Source organism: Corvus cornix, chromosome 1 (assembly GCF_000738735.6).
Source record: "Corvus cornix cornix isolate S_Up_H32 chromosome 1, ASM73873v5, whole genome shotgun sequence".
NCBI classification, from domain to species: domain Eukaryota; kingdom Metazoa; phylum Chordata; class Aves; order Passeriformes; family Corvidae; genus Corvus; species Corvus cornix.
In genome coordinates, this window is record NC_046332.1 from 48,295,086 (window position 1) to 48,312,812 (window position 17,727).

Below are 17,727 nucleotides of genomic sequence, written 5' to 3' on the forward strand. Positions count from 1 at the left end.
CCTCCCTGCTCAAGCAGGGTCATCCCAGAGCACACGGCACAGGATTGCAACCAGGTAGTGCTTGAATGTTTCCGGTGAGTGAGGCTCCACAACCTCTCTGGGCAGCCTGTTTCAGTGTGGTCACTGCACAGTGAAGAAGTTCTTCCTCATGTTCAGGTGAAACTGCCTGTGCATCGGTTTCTGCCCATTGCCTTCTGTCCTATTGCTCAACACTGCTGAGCAGAGCCTGGATCCATCCTTTGACACCTCCCTCTGGATACTTACAGACACTGATGAGGTCCCCTCCCAGTCACTTCTTCTCGAGACTGAACAGGCCCAGCTCCCTCAGCCTTTCCTCATAAGAGAGATGCTCCAGTCCCCCAGCCATCCTTGTTCTTCTCTGTTGGATCAGCTCCAGGAGCTCCATGTCTCTCTTGTCCTGAGGAGCCCAGAACTGGACACAGCACCCCAGATGTGCCTCACTAGGACTGAGTAGAGAGGCAGGATCACTTCCCATGACCTGCTGGCACTGCTCTTCCACCCTAATCCACTCCAGACCAATGGCCTTCTTGGCTACAAGGGCACTGCTGGCTCAAGGACAGCCTGTTGTCCACCAGCACCTCCACAGAACTTATTCCCTCAGCCTGTGCTGGTGCAAGGGGAAGAACTCTGCATATGCCTTTGTAGAATTTCAGACAGTTCCTCCCTGCCCATCCCTCCACTCCGTCAAGGTCCTTCTGAAGGGCTGCACAGCACTCCAGGCTATTGGCCACAATATTACTCCTCATATGTGTGAGTGTTTATGATTGATAATGCACACACGATGGTACAGGAGACAGATGTAGTCCCTTCACAGTATTTCAGAATAAGAAGGGCTCCAGATCATCCTCTCCTTCCCTCACTTCATGACATCTATTAACTCATCCATAGGGAGAAGATAATTTCTATCTAGCAGTGAAAATCAAATGCCAAACTCTTCAGTGTATTATCAGACCATCCAACAGCCTGACCCTGAAAAGACTTAGCTTTAATCTTTTTGCGCTGCTAGTATCCACTTGACTCCAATCAAAGTAGAAGAGAAGCATATGTGTGACCTTTAGCAAGGCTGGGAAATGTGGGATTAAGAGCTACTGCTTTTGTTTCAGCAAATACACAAACCACAATACAAAGCATACAAGGAAAAAAGCACACATCTTTTAGCAATCCCCCTTGTCCCAGTTTTCCGCCCGCCTCACACCACAACAGAAATGCTCTTCCGGGGCAGAACTCTGACCATTGTTAGGAAAATTCAGGCAAACTGTTCTATCCACTTTCTGCAGGAGTTATTTTGGCATGCTTTAAATGCCAGGCAGTATTTAAGGATTTGCCTGGACATGTGCATATATGGATCTTACTCATCTTAACTAAAGGGGACTCCACATACTTTGCTACAGAACCTCACCGAATACTTTAACTAGAAGCTACTGGATTTTCATGTATTTATTCTAAGTACCTGACTATTTTTTCAAACCAGGATTACATCTCATGCATTCGTTTTTCAAAATCAATTTGAAAGACTTGTTTAACTAGCCGAGTATGTCCTGTCTCAGACCATTTCTTTTTCTTGTGCTGTCATAGCCATTTCCCATCTAAGTCTGTGTTACTTGGGTGGTCAGCATTTTGGAAAAGGGAAGTCTATCAGACTTTTTTTCTTTTTAAAGAAGAAGGTTTGTGTCCCTACAGTTTCTTATTTAGCAACCACACTGCAGAGCAGAAGGAAATGCCCCCCCTCCAGATTCACTTTGGTAATGAGCACGTAATGGTGTGATCTCAGTTCCCAGCACCTCAAGGGATATGTGTGTGCTCTTTGCTATCAGTAAATGAAGGTTCAAAAACTCACAGTATGAGCACACGGCTCCTGTGAGGCACACAAGGGTGTGACACAGCTGCACATTTGCAACTGCTCATGCTCACATTCCTCTTCAACAGAAAAAAGGCTTCCAGGCCACTTATGAAGTAAAACAAAAATTGAAGTGATAAATCCCTTTAGCATTTTTCAGCAGGTTTTGTGCCCCTCCTTTTTTTTTTAAATAAATAAAATGGAGTCCTTACTTAATTTCCAGATTAAGAAGTACTATTAAAAGCAGTTACAGACCCAATTACAACCCTTGAAACACCACTGAAATGCACTACAATATTCTTTTATTTAGTTTACAGAAGAGTCTATCAGTACAGGTTGCAGAAAGAAAATGTTTAGTGCTATTTACAATTTGTTTTAAAACTCTGCTCTATACAAATTTAATTCTGATCAGTATGAACAATATTTTTGTAAATCTACTGCATATAAAGCATTTCATCAAAGCAGTAACAATGAATAAAATAACCTGTTTACATTTGAATGATGCCAATCATTCGGAAAAACGATTACACAGAACATCTGTAAGAGTTGTGGACACTTAGGTACAGAACACAATGTCAACCTGTGACTCAGTTTTTTAAAGGCTAAAGCTATTTATATGGAATATTGTTCTATTATACTACACGCCAATCTATATTTAACCTCTATAGTTATGTATTTTATAAGATCTTTATTAAATATATTCTACACATATTTGTAATTTCACCCAGGAAGAATTCCTCCCCAGTGAAAAAATATAAAATCTTTTATACTTTTTAATTTTTATTTATTTTTATTTTTTACAGGTTTAGATGAAACTAGCTCATGCTTTAGTGCTGTGCAAATTTCTTTAGCATATCAACATTTAAATTATTGATATGAAATAAAAGAATGGCATCCTTTTCAATTATGTACGCCTTCAAAAATCAGCTTCTGATTTTAATACCATTGCAAGCACTAATACCAAATGCAGATTACGTAAAGAAACAAAACTAGTACTATGGCAGAAGTTTTTCTTTTTGCTTTTTAAATTTTAATAATTCTCTTGAAATCTCTAATGAGTAAGCATGACACTGGAGTCTAAGGTACAGATGAGAAAAATGACTGAAAAACACCAATTGCCAATATTCAAATACATAAAATTGATTAGTAAATGATGTTTTCTAACATTTATGCACAATAATAAAAGCCTATGAACTACAGGAAACTACCCCTCCCATATTAAGGCTAGGAAATGCACTCTCTGCACTTGTTTGTGCTGTCTGAATAAGCACTCAACTAACACACGAGATCGGAGTGCACACAGTAACAAAAAAATCAGTTTCATCAGCCCTCTACAGAGTGCTTTTAAATTACAGGCACATAGTATTTTTTCTTTGTTGCAGTGAAAATATATATAGTTAGACTTGGTTTAGTTAGTATTCTGTGCCAGTTTGGCCACCGAGGTTGACTTAGGTAGAATTGACTTAACAGTTTTTCCTTTGATTTGGCCATAAGTGAGATTTGTTTTAATTATTAATATACTATTTTCCAGTGTTGCATTATACATTGTGGGTTATTACTAGATGTCTCAAATATTGTTAGAGATTGTTGATGAGAAATATACTGTCAACCATATTTAGTGCAAATTGCATCTAGAAAGCTTGACTGGTTAGATCCGGTTAATGCAGATTTTTGTGGTAGCAAAAGGATTCCTCCTATGGAAAAGAAAACAAACCTTTCTGGAGATTGAATTCTTTCAAAAAGTGATGTACTCTAAGATTATTCAACAAACAAAAAGGAGGAATTGAAAAAAATAAACAATTAAAGTGTTCATAGATCTTCCACTTTAAAAAAAAAAAAAAAAAGACTAATGAGACAGTGTTCGTGTATTATTTCAGTTCCATGGATTTACAGACAGGCTCTTCCTACAGGTGTTTGAAGCAAGGTAGGGCCTCTTCTATTCCAGCAGCATGAAAGACAAAGACTATATTACATCACACTTAGCAGGTAAAGCTAACAGGGTTTACAGGATTACACAGCAATTGCTTTCTCCAGTTTTTTCACGGTTCCTTTGACCTGCAAAGAAGAAGGAAGTTTTACTTACATGCCATTTCTAAAGCAATGAGGCTGTTCTGTGTGAGAGTATACTTAATACAAGTCTGTTCTTTACTATTTTCAGTAAAAAATATTTATTGTTATACACATGCATACATAACTGAAAGATAAATCAGGACTAGATTTTCACAATAAAAACAAGAGCTTCTAAGGTCTGAGTAAGTTTCTGCACTAACATAAAAATGCTAAACCAGAAAGTTAATTTCTTAGTTTTCTATAAACATGTACAAGAGCATTCCATTGCCTTCTTCACAAAAGAGCACAAGGACTTGACTTTTCTCTATTATGAAATACTCAAAAAGCCTGTAAGAGACCTGACCACTTTGCCATGTACTCGAGTAAGAAATTCCTCTAATGCCCTACCTTGAGAGTTTGGTTCTGGCAGTGTCTCTCTAGCCACCAAATGCATCACTGTTGTTTTGCCAAAAGGGAGTTTTAATGCTGCAAAAGGAGAAAGGGAGAATAATTAACACATTACATCAGTCTTTTTTTCTCCAAAATACCCAATTGAAACTAACTGTAATTGGATTAGCACCTGTTCAAAAGTTCATACTGTTGGGTTTGAACTGCTTACTGGTTGAAGTTCAGTAAATCAGGGACTCAGGGCACGAAAAGAATCACTTAAAACACTGCATTCTTAGAGATATGATATTCCTGTTAGGAAACTTAGCCTTCCTCTTCTGAGTAAAAAGTGAGGTGGGCATTCATGCCAAGACTCAGGTGTTAAGCATTCTTTAATAATAAGGATGCAAAAAAGTTGCTAATTCAGCCACCAAGTTGTTATTCCTGAGATATCAAAACACTGAACCTCTACTACAGAACAGATTTTCCTAAAACACATTTTGATCCATGACACAGATTCTTTGAAATACAAAATGTCTGCATCTTGCCTTTTAATACTAATCTGTAACATCAGCTGCATGTGAAAAATATCAAATTTAAAGCTTTTTAAATTAGATACAGTAATTCTCACAGTGCTGCCTTTGTGAGCTTTAGCAACACAAAATTTTAAAAAATGGTCCTTTCCACAATTCCTTCTGCTTGTGTCTGAAACTAAAACGATAATTTTTACATTCCAATTTAAGTATACAAATACATTGTATACTTAGAGTATCTTCCTTGATTGTTTTTCTGAGAAATACAAGGCAAGGATGCTCTAAGTTTTGTCCTTCCCACCTTACAGTGGAAAAAAAAGTCAGTGCTAAATTTAACAAGAATTTAATCCTTAATACAAAAATAATTCTGATTTGAGTAGAATTTGTTCTATCAAACTCAAATTACAGCTTTTGTTTTCACATACAGTGAAATGGCATGTTAAGTGAATAGATGAATAATGAATGGCCAATAAACCTGAAGGCAACTGAAGTGAAAAATGTCTCTGTTTTACACTACAGCACAGATTGAAGATTCACTAATAAAAACATAAACCCAGTATTTAGTAATTAGGTGTATTCAATACAAGCCTCGCTACAAGACTGCTATTAAAATCATGTTTGTTGCCTACATATTTATTTGAAGAAATGCAAATTATGATTAAAACACAGGTCCAAACACAGGTGTAAGCACACGAAGTGATACAGAACTCCACAAGATTTGAAGCAGCTGTACTTTGGGAATAGTGATCTCTATGGAAAGGCAAATCTGAAAGTTTCTTAGTTTACTTGAAGCACTGCCTGTGCCTGCAACTAGAAGCTATTGATAGCTTGAAGTCTGACAAAGATGATGTAATTTTGAGTACTTGGTACCATGACACAACTGAAAAGTCTAACAGACTGTTAATATGCTCTTTGCAAACTCCATGGAAAAGGATTGTCTTCATAACATAAACTCTTGAATTACAAAGTAATCACATTAAGAACATCTTTCATAATATCAACACATTTCAGGACACTTGATTAGTGAGTTGTGGAGATTAACTATTTACAGTAATCAAGTAGAACTATGCTAATATTTACATCAACTACTTTCAGCTACTAGTTTGCACAGTTTACACAAGTTCTTGCTAGAAATTTCCAGCTTCTTGTTTGGAGCACCATGACACCATCTGAGCAGCCTAACCTATGCTCAGTAATCCTTTCTTGCTCTTCTCTTTGTGCTTTCACGCCTTTCTCTCACTAAAAGCAAAATTGTATTTAATTCCTTTCCCAACTACTCAATCCCATTGTTTTTCTGTAGTTTCTATTGTCAGAACTTACTTTTCACCCCCTTTTGGAATGTGGATGGCATATGGCAGGTTGACTTCCCTTCCCCAATAAATAAGGAAGCAAATGCTGCTGATTACCATTATCTACCAAGAAATGGAGAACTGTTGATTATGTATTACTTCCCTAATTAATATTATTTGAAATGCAAACTGCAAAACAAATATTTAGCTAAAGGATTAAATTTCCTGTTGGAAGCTGAACAACAGACTGCCTTGCTAGGCAACTCCCCAGCACTTTGCACAGGTAGGACACAACAAAACAGTGTGGCTCAAGCCCTGCAGGCAAGAGCAGCACAGCTTTACAGAGGGGTCTGTTCTACCCTGCTTCCAGTGCCATTAGCTCTGCTGTTCTTGTAGTGACAGTCCATTCAGAGAAGCTATCAAAAGGGATGCTTTCTTGAAAATAAAATTTTTCACTCAAAACCACTTTCTCCTATCAATTTCTCATTTTTGAGCCATCTTAGTTTATAGGAGTCTCAAATTCAGAAGCCACTACACAGACACGTAAGGTAAAAGTGAACAAAAATGCACTCCAGTTAAAAAAGAAAACACCAAACTGTTTCCTTGGAAACTTTTGTGTCACTGGATGATAAAGTGATTTTCAGTAGGTCAAAATTCCAGTCAATATTTCCTAATCACCTAAAGCAAATATAACACTAAGTGCTATAACTCAGTCAAAGAGAGCTACAGCTAGAAAAGCTTAAAGAAAGTGTATTATAATAGTATAAGAAACTAAATATTGTGTTTAGCAAGAAATTTCCTCCCTCCCCTCCTCCACCTCCCTTTTAAAGGTAACTAGTTCACTTAGGGCTACCTCTAATGAACACCACAAACTGAAGTAAGAGTCTTCTCAGGCTGTTTCATGAATTCCTGTTCCCCTTTCAGCTGTGTAATCTTACTCCTGATAACTTCATTAGTACTGAAGTTAAGCCAATGTTTTAGGGATTCTTTTTCTTAAAACAATACAGCAACAAAAATATTTTTGAAAAACACTAATATACATGTAAGATCCCTGGGGTAAAAACACGATGATTAAATCACAACGCATGAACGATTAAGAATGAACTAAAATGCCCTGAACCCAAGCAAGTGTTCAAAATTCATAGACCTAAGTTAATGCAAGAGTCAGCAGCATGCAGATATTATTTTTCAGCTTAACTCATTAAATAATATATTAAATACATTAAAAAAATATTCAACATTTTCTTAGGTTTAGACAAATGTCATTAAAGGGAAAAAATACTGGTGGTGAAGAGCAACACTCAGATGAATGGCGAAGTAAATCCCATTTAACTATCCTTGCCTGGAAATGTAGGGTAAGACTAGCATCTTTAATTGCAGAGATGATCCAAGACTTAACATTTGTCTTTCAACTCTACTCCAACTGCTACTAGCTGCACTCACTGTCACCTGGTGAAAATACAAATTAAAGAGTGAATAAAAATTTCAGAGTTCTTCCAGCTGAGCTGACAATGATCTTGTTTGTATATATAGAAGCATTAAAAATTTATATATGTGGAGAGTAAATCTATTCTGTAAGTACATCACTAGGCAACACTGGGAATGGTAGAAAGTGAATCAATAGGTGTATCATCCCAGTCAATTCTTCATGGAACATCACCATAAGCAGTCCAGAAATACTATTTTCAGATTCCTCTTAATTTCAAAACCATTTCATTGGTGATTATATTATATTATATTGTCCTTTCTGTATTGCATCCAGGTACCAAACCATGAATAATTTGAACATACAAAGTAGGAACATTAATTTGTTTTTAAACTGGCACAGAATGGAGAGGCTCATAATGTTTAGTCACTGATACAGCTGATATTCCCATTGGCAAATGCTACCTACAAAAGGAAAGATGACTTAACAAATGTGTGTCACACCTCTATCAAGGGTTCCCACCAAAATGCGTTAATTGTGGGGAAACAGTTGCCACGAGAGGGCACAGTTGAATTACATTTCCTTAGCAAACGCAGTGAAGCCATTTACTGTTGTTTTCACATAACTATGCAATTGTATCCCTGGGAGAGCACTGGACAGCAAGAATGCTTCCCCTCATTCTCATTCATAGGGTGTCTTCCTGCATTGCACTAAGATTTAAAGTATTGTTTGACCAATTTTCATAAAGTTTATCAAGCATTTTAAAATACTTCAGATATTTATTAAGTAGCTTGTCCTGCAAATGCAGTGTAAGAGAGGTGGAACAAAATATTCCATTTAGAATGACAACAAATAAAAGCAGCACTACAGTTTCTTTGTGTGAGAGGAGGCTTGACTTAGCAGGTGGTACCTCGCAAAGTTTAACAACTCATGGTAACAAGATGGAAAAATATGCAATAAGGTACAATGTCACTCTATGCACAAGAAAAACAGTATAAAGCAAGCCATACTGTGATCTTGAACAGTAAAGTAGTATTCACTGAACCATAAATAAATATCCCCTTTGCCTAACTGTAACATGTATAATAAAAATTATTTTCATACCTCCTAATGTCACATTGCCATGAAGAAACCTCCCTTGATAAATAAGCCGCAAGATATTTGGACTGCTGACTTGTTCTTCTTCCCAATCTGAAGAGAGAGAGAATTTCCACAGTTACATTGTGATAAAAACATCTTTTGTTATTTCTCTCACCTTTACCCAGGAAGAAAATTGGGAACAGGACTCTTTTGCTTAAAACACTAAAGAGAGATCACAGGCTGAAGGTACAGGAAGGTAATTCAAGACCAGCACTCGAAGTCTATTCTTGAATTTATTATTTGACACTGGGCATTCAAACACGTAATTTTATGTCTGCAAGTATAAATATTACTGATGTCACAGACTGCAGGATATATTTAGCACATACACAAGTCCTAAAGAAAATATTTCATACATGCAAATTGCTTCCTGGTTCTTGATACCCAGGCCATTCTGAAGTTTCCCAAGCCATGCTCCCCGTCACCAGCTAACTGACTAACTGGAGCTGCTCTCCAGCAATGGGAAGCTGCTGCACACAGAGCAAGCGCGCATGTGATGGGTCACTTGAAACAGGACTCTGAGATCACAGCGCTGAAAAAAGCTCCAGAGGCAGCTCAGCACCGTTCGATGATGGCCAGATCCAACCAGTTCCATGGCTGGAGGGGGCAGGGACCTGAGCAGCCCCCGACTGCCACCACAGAGCCAGAACAGAGGCTCTCTCTGAGCAGACACCCACCAATACATTTTAAGGAGCTTCCCCAAGGCTGATCCATGGATGTTTTTATATGGCAAACCGTGGTTCGAAAAAAAGCAAGCATGCATTTTCCTATAATGCTTAAGCCATCATAAATAAATGATAAGCTTAAATGGTCTTTTCCTACTCTTTTTCCATTCCCTGTCACAATGTGAAGAACAACTAAATATGCACTTTGCTTTCAGAACAAGTATCATAAAGCCTTGAAATGTTGAATTTAAATGGTCTCTCTGGGAATACAGTGTCTTCTGTTTCTTAGATGACCAAATATCTGGCAACAGTTGTTCACAAATGTTCTCTCTTTCTGCTTGTAGTGTTTATATAGCAAAATCAATATTCAGCAAGGGATCAGGACAAGCCACAGAAACCAACCTGTTCACTGGGAACATACAATTAACATACGGGCAGTAGCAACTGGCACCACAAAAGGAGAGGAACTGAAAAGGATAGAAGGGGAAGCATTTGAAACAAAAGCCATGGCTGCAGAGCGTACAGAGAGGCATCTGGTGCAAAAAGCAAGCAGGCAGAGACGTGGGCAGCAGGAGCCATCTCAGCCCCAGACCACGGCAGGGGCAAGGCACCAACAGCAGAAGCTGCAACACTCCCAGGTGCTCCCACGTGCCTAGTTTGTAAGATTAGATTAAATTAGGCAACCAAAGCTATTTGAATTTCAAGTATTTCCACTTAGGGTCTGATTCAATTGTCTTGCAATTCAAGCACATGCCCATTCTGCTATGCTGTGAAGTGGGCTACATTAAGGATCTGAATTATCACACTGCTACCATAACAGTTTTATTTTTTTTTTTACTCCATACAGTCTGAACTCCACTATACTGTGGCTGTAAAGAGCAGAAATCCAGCCAATTGACAGTGCCATAATGATGTAAAACCACAACCAAAAGAAGACAGACTAGATTTTGGCACAGGTATTTTCTCACTGTTAAGCTGCCAAGTTACCCATCCTTTTAATTTCTGCTTCTTGGCTGGAAGTCTGAAACATTTCTTTCTGACATGAATTCAAATTTTAATTTCCACTGATGACTAAATGGGCCAAGGAAACACTGAATCTTTTTTTTTTTTTTTTAAAGTTCAGATAATAGGTCTACAAGAAAGATGTTAATATTATTTAGAAGAAAATGGGGAGGGGAAGAAGAGAACAGGTAACTATCTAGATGATATGCATTAAAATAAATTTGGTGTTTTCTACTGCAAATAAAGAGATCCTTAATTAAAAACTGTATTGCCAAAAGAGGTGGGGAGAAGTTTGCCTTAATCCTGCCAGTATGTGGCTGAGGTTATTTCATCCCTTTTTTCCCCCACAAGATCATGACAAGTCAAAATGGTGGTAAAAACAATTGCATCATCTGTGTTTCAAGGATACTTTAGTCCTCATCAAGATTTCTCAGTCCTGTGGCAAAGAGGAGCACTCCCAGTCTAAAAACAGCTAATGGGCTAATGCTTGTGAAAATCTATATGATATTCTGAAGTGGGGGGGGGGTTTCTGTCTTTTAAATTGAGACTGTTCTTCTTTGCAAATTAAATATTCATCAAAATTTAGAGCACTCCCTCAGGACAGCAAGTATTTGAACCGAGGTTTCCATGTCTGGTTCTACTTTTTTTTAAGGAAGAGACTTTAAAGTCTGGGTTTCTTCCCAACTCTAAACTCAGAATCTGCAACTTTCAAGCTCTTCACAAGACTCTGAACATGACATCACGTGCTCAGGCATAAACTTGAGTAAGAAAAAAAAATCCAGTTCTGCCTTTACTAATCCAGATAAATGTACACAAAGAACATTTGGTTATGACAACTATGTTATAGGCACACATTAAAAAATGTACAGCACAGATGCTATGTTAACCTATTTTTTGAAGTGTTTTACATCTGTATCTAATACTTCAGAAGACTTAAAACCTCCTCTTTCATTACATATTTTACTAAATACATAATACTGCATCCCAGAAAACTGAACTTTTTTCCTGACCTCAAAGAACAGTTTAAGGCCTAAAATACTGATTATCAACATTAACTTTTTGGCATAAACGATCATCCACCATATGTCTTTGACAAAAGCACCACAGAAACAGATAGTGCAATGTTTTAGTTTGTCTAAATAGTAGTCTTTTTAACATCAAAACAGTAACCCAAATGAAGTCCTGTACCAAAAGAAGCATTTTCTTTCATCGTATGTAATGCTATGTCTGTGTTTTGGCTATTTTCCCATGAAATCATAGTCAGGGAGAACAGAACCACTTTGTTTTGGGGAACTATTCACATATGTGAATACACATCTTAAGTTCTCAAGCCCATTTTCCAAAGCCAGTATTCCTGCACGACACCAAGTACATTCACACAAACAACATCCAGTCTTTTAATGTCTCTTAAAATGGGCTTTTATAATTGTTTTTCTCCCTGGAAAAATATCAGTATTACAGATCCTTTCCAAGATAAGGCAGTAAGGAAAAAGTACTTCAGACTCAATTTCACTAATTAATTCCTGTGACTTCCCGTGTTTTATTTTAGCTGTCCTCACATAAGAGGTTTTATATCTCCAACATTTCCTCACACTTACTAGATCCTCTAACATCAAGAAAAGTGTTGAAAGATAGGGGGAAAGAAGTACTTCAATTTGGGGAAGCAAATTTTAGAAATAAAGTAGGAAACAGTCCTGACGTCTAAAAATCTGCCCAACTGAAGGAACTGTGAAAAAGAAGGCAAGACAACTGTATTTCTGCATAAATCTTTGTCCAGATAGTGAATAAACACACTTAATTTGAATGTTGAGCACGGAGATCAGTTTATCGACACTTTAGTCAGAATATACAGCAAAGCTCCTTGCTCACCAGGTAAAAAGCCAAAGCCACTCAGCTACTCACCCATTGGCCAGTTGTCATACACATGTTTTGCAATATCTGCAGCAGAGTCATTCGGTGAAAACAGGAACTCTTTTGTTTTCCCGCTTACCAAGATGAGGCGCAAATTTATCTGGTAAAAAAACCCCAAGACATCAGTATTAGGAAAGCTTACAGAGAAGACTTAAATTTTTTATTTTTTTTACAGGTACTAAAAAATTGTTGTTGGTTTTGGAAGACTGATCCAAATGACTTGAGAAAACAGTTTAACATGTTAACATATGTTAAAAAGAGGGTCAAAGAGGTCAGTAAAATGTTGTTCACATACCCATAATCTAGGAAGATTAAATTCTAACAGCTGGCATTTTTGATTATAAACATCGGAAGATTCTGTTAGTGATTGAATCAACTGTGCCAGTAAAAAATAGCTTTCAGTAGGGTAGAAACATATTCTAGCAAGGACACATAAGCAACTCCTGAATGAAGAGGAAAAATATAAACCTGAAAAATTAACTTAAATGGAGAGCATTAAAATACCAAAATCTGCTCCTGAATAGCCTGTGAGCCTAAATAAAAGCCCTAGAACACTCCCTCTCGATCTCAGCCAGTGCAGCTACAAAACACCAGGGAGTCAGACAGCATCCTTCCTTGCTCCCAGCTGCCACAAAGTTTGAATCCCTCTGCCAGTCTTCTAAATCCAAAACTTCGTCCCACCACTTGTCTTTCACTACAAGCAAAGTGAGGTCCACATGCAGCACAGTAATAACATCCCACCATAATTTTTCTTTGGTTAATTTCCTCCATGTAACCACCAGCACCTTCAGCCATAATTTTCCTCTCTTCTATTTGCAAATTACTGAATATAATTTCTTTTCCATATAGCATTAAAATAACACACATAAAGAGCTCAGTATGACATTATTTACAATGCAAAAGAGATTAAATTTTGGCTCCTCAAGCGACTGTTAGCAAGGTCACAAAATATGTTTGGGTAGCTAGCACTTAGCAATGCCCATGGCAAGCAGGAGCCTAGCTGCTGTTGTACTTCGACCTACAAGCCCACATTTCATCAACTTGCAGTGAGACTTCAGCAGACTAACTGCTTGGATACTTTTTTCCAAGTCACACTCTCAAGCTGTGGCTCTCACTTTAAGGCAAGCTGCAACAAAGCTTTCTTTGTTGGAATTCAGTAAACTGTTTTCTACATCAAATACCAAGTGAAAAATGTACAGCAATGTCCAAGTTTTCTAGACTTCTTGAAAAGATCTCAGTGCATCATATCCACCGAACATGACAGCTCTGCCTCAGCTACCTACTCTCCACTTACTTCAGAAGGTCTTTAGGCAGCTCGTCTATTCCCTCTTGAATGCTTTGGCTTGGATTCATCCTACCTATCTTTAAGCACCTAATGGAAGTATCTCTATCATCCAGCACACTTCAAGGTCAATGAAGGAAATGACCCCTCCTAAAAGCAATTCAGTCTCTATTTCAAAGTGTAGCAAGTATAAAAAGAGTGAGCATAAAAGGCTAGGTTCTCCTCCCTGTCCTCTTACTAACACCCTTCGGAAAAAACAAGTTCTCCCATTAGCCCAGGAAAGCAGCCAAGTGGCAGCTGTCTCTAAGAAAGCACCATGGCCACTCCAAGAGTATCACTGCATACCAGGAAATCACAAAAAAAACTTGAAGGAGAGAAACTGAGGAAATGCTGTTTAGTCAAAGACAATTCTTCATAAAATTCAGAATACATTTGGCTATACACATTAAAGTGTTGTTTTCTTTGAAATTTTCACAATGATTAAGGAATTATTTTCAAATTGCAACAATATTTAGCAGAAAAAGCAGATCAAGTTCTACAGTTCCTGTTTACTCCAAAAACCTCACTACTGTGATGAACTACAGCTACAAAAATTTGTTGGACTATGTTCAGGTGTTGTTTTGCTTATATTTTCAGTTTCAGTACTTCCCCTCCCTTCACTGTCTCCATTTGTGTATGTATAGACAACACTTATATATATAGTTCCTTTAGCTGGACTACCCTAGATAAGCTCTTCAAGCTTTCTCTAGTGAGACACCTATTCCCTCTTTCATCCTAGGAGCCTGTCTCTGCACAATTTCTTCTATTTTCTCCTCAAACAAATGACTATTTCTGAAGCATATTAAATGATATCTCGCCAGATGCTTCTGTAACACCACCAGTAATTTCCTCTGTCTACTGAAAACATCTTCTGTGACTGTGTCCCAAGAGCACATATACCTTCTTCATAACTGCACCACACTGTTTGCTCAGTACTTTTTTGTGCCCTTTTCTACTTTGATCCTTTCAATTATTCAGCCTCCAAGCTTTTATCTTGCCTGTATCACCCTAAAGCACACAGGTCCAAATTTCATCCCACTCCTATTACTCCATCCCTCAGAGAGAAAGGAGGCTAGGTGTGAAGAAGTATTCTGCATCATAAAGATGTTTCAGATTTCCCCCATGTCTGGGCACCAGACCTAAGAAATCCCCCCCAAAGTTCTTCCTCTCTACATTACGAGCACTTTTCAAACTTCATGTCATCAATGAATTCTAGCAGCAAGACGTCTTTACACTTACCTTTGTCTTTAAATGACTCAGGAAACATAAAAATTCATCTGACAGTTGGTTCATAATGAACCTAATAAGAAGCTCTCTCTGAGCTGCCTCCCCCCCACCTCAGCTAGGTCCTTTATAGTAGGCTCACAGACACACAGTTTTTCTAATACATTTTAATTTCTCCTATTTAACCAACAGTTTGCAAAACAGCACCACATCAGTTACTAAGTACATATTCAGATGACACTACAAAAATGTGCATGTAGAAAGTAAGTTCTTTTCATCTGGCTTTTGGAAGTGCTGTGTACTGGATTTGATTCCACTCTCTCTATACTTCATTATCTTTAATTATTTTTTAAGCATTAATGCACCTTATTACAATACCAACATACCGCCAAAAATTTAGGAAATTCAGACTGCATCATGAACTGTTACTTGTACTTGGAATGGGCTGCCTGTTTAAAAGAACAAACAAACCAACCTCAAATTTTCAGCACCAGTGCCTACTGTAGCCTCTTCCCCAGCAGCCCATGTGCCTCTCACTCCAATTCCCCATATCCATTTTCTATACCCTAACTGGCTCATGAGACACCCTCTTAGCTTGCTCCCTCTGGCTAAGCAGTTCCCAAACTCTGAATTTATACCGTTTATGTAAGGATTTATTTTGTTTCATCTGTGTGTAGTTTACCTGGGTTGGGGGTTGCCTGGTTTGAAGACCATAGCACTTTGCAGGCAGGAGACATAATACCAAACCATGCACTCCCTAGAACTACCTGATTTGGATCCTACAAGATGACTAAAAAAAACCCCAAAAGATTAGCCCTGCTCAGCACTTAAAAGCAGCACTTAAAAGCATGATTATGGCACTGCATTAACATAGAAGTGAAGTTCTTCTTCTACCATAACATTAGGGAGACACATTTCTTTTTATTCTCATTACTGACTTTTGAGATTACCAGCCACACTAAAGTGAGTACAAAAAGGAGATGAATATCACTGAAAAATAATCAAAACTAACTTGGCTTCCTGAAAAATTTGATTAAGTCATATCTCTGCAGTTAATATACACCAAAAAAATCAATATAAGCTACATGGCGGGGGGAAAAAAAGAGTGAAAAATGTTAGATCCTTCTTTCCCCCTACCTCTCCAAGAGTTCTCATTGCTGAAGAGCATTTCTTATAGTCTTATTGTGAAATATACAAGGCACAGTGAGATAAGATAATCATTTTACAGGGTATATTACAAAGTATGTGTAAAATGCAGGATATATATTTTCACTTTAAAAAAAATCACCACATATCAGCAGAAGCCCAAAATGAATTTTTAAGTCAATCAAGCAGGTGTTACATCAAGTGCAAAGAAACAGCTGTTCTAATGAAAGGTTCAAGTATTTTCTTATTTATAGTACAGCATGCCACTGACATATTTAGTTTGCATGTTTCTCTCTCTCTCTCTCTCTCTCTCTGTATATATATATATTTATGTTTCTTAATCTTGACTTGAAGGAATCTTAGTCTTGAGTTGTGCATCACATTACCCCAAAGGGTTTGAAGCAAATAATCCCACAACTTGCCTTCAAATTTAGAGTCTAATCTCATTTCCCTCAAAAATATTGGGAAATTTAACTACTTGCAACTGCTGTACTACTTAATTCTGCAAACAAACTATAGGGTATCTGAAAAAAATATTTCTGGCAAAATTCCAGAAAGCTCAGAACTAAAAGAAGAAAGAAAAAAAAAAAAGAGCGTATGTGTATATACATTTACTCAAAGTGTAGAAAAAAGTCTTGGCTAGGTAGAGAAATTTTGACACAAAAGCATCAAATTATAATTTTTCAAGTTAAGAAAGGAGTCTTAGTAATCTTAGCTATCCTGTATCCTCTTTCCTACATTAAAAGCCAGCAAGGAGGTTGTATCTGTACCCACTGTAACCTTAAAATCCCTCCACCTATTCTTGTCAAGTGTCTTGGTCTCAAGAGACTTCTGCAATTCTCAGGGCCTTGAGAAGTTCGTTCTTCAACCGGGGATGTTACAACAACTGTCCCGATTATGGTTTTTCTTTTTTTCAGGGTACCAAAGGGAGTTCCAGCCTTTTGCTACAACCAAGTGATACGGACACATCCTCACACTTCCGCATTGTAGTACCAACTGCAACGTTACTGCTGAAAGCAGTCAAGGGCAGCCAGAGTATCAGAAGAAGGATTAAATACAATTTGCAGACTACATCCCCTCTGCACAGTTATGTAATAGCACATTCTGTTTGTGATCTCGAGCATGCAAACCTCACCCTCTCCCTCCCACCCCAATCTCATAATCACAGCTCCAGTAACTACACCATCTACTGCACTGCATACACAATAAAAATTTTCAGTGTAGATTATATTCTGCAAAAAAAAACAACCCACCACCAAACAGAAAACCACCCCAAAAAAATACTATATTTATGAAAAGATTATAGTAACAACTGTGACCACAATTTTTGGAAGAGAAATTTGGGTCACATATATGCTGACGTAGAATAAATTGTTTTTTCTTTGTTCTAGGCATGCAAAGTTTGTTCATTCTTAAAGGCATACCTACAGAACATCTTAGTGCCACAAGTGCTTCTAATTTCACAGCTAATGTTAAATAACTGGGAAGTCACTTTAACATTAATAAACATTGTGTAGGGTGTAAATCTCGTTTCTTAATGTTTCACTGACTTCCCATCTATTCAGTTAAACAAGTTACTTTGTTATCAATTCTATGCTCCATCCAGTAGCAGTTTAAGATTGCTCCCCATCTTACAATTAAAATGCAGAGAAGGAAAGGTGTCATATCAGCACATGCTATGCAGCCCCAAGTTTAAACTAAGTACTTTTCTTTAGCTGTTTTAAGATTGAAATACATACACAAAACAATTTTTTCTTCAACATCCAATACACTTAC

General features: G+C 37.6%; 1 protein-coding gene across 1 annotated transcript in view; it reads right to left on the reverse strand.

The window, feature by feature from the left end:
* Positions 1–2,138: 2,138 nt before the first annotated feature.
* UBL3 (ubiquitin like 3) overlaps positions 2,139–17,727 on the reverse strand; it is a 58,810-nt gene continuing 43,221 nt past the window's right edge. Inside the window, exons 2-5 of the mRNA XM_010400288.2 lie at positions 12,252–12,360; positions 8,647–8,733; positions 4,316–4,393; positions 2,139–3,913 (exon numbers count right to left, since the gene is read on the reverse strand). Coding sequence (XP_010398590.1) covers positions 3,861–3,913; positions 4,316–4,393; positions 8,647–8,733; positions 12,252–12,360 — 327 coding nt within the window. The 3' untranslated portion in view covers positions 2,139–3,860. The remainder of the gene's footprint in view (positions 3,914–4,315; positions 4,394–8,646; positions 8,734–12,251; positions 12,361–17,727) is intronic.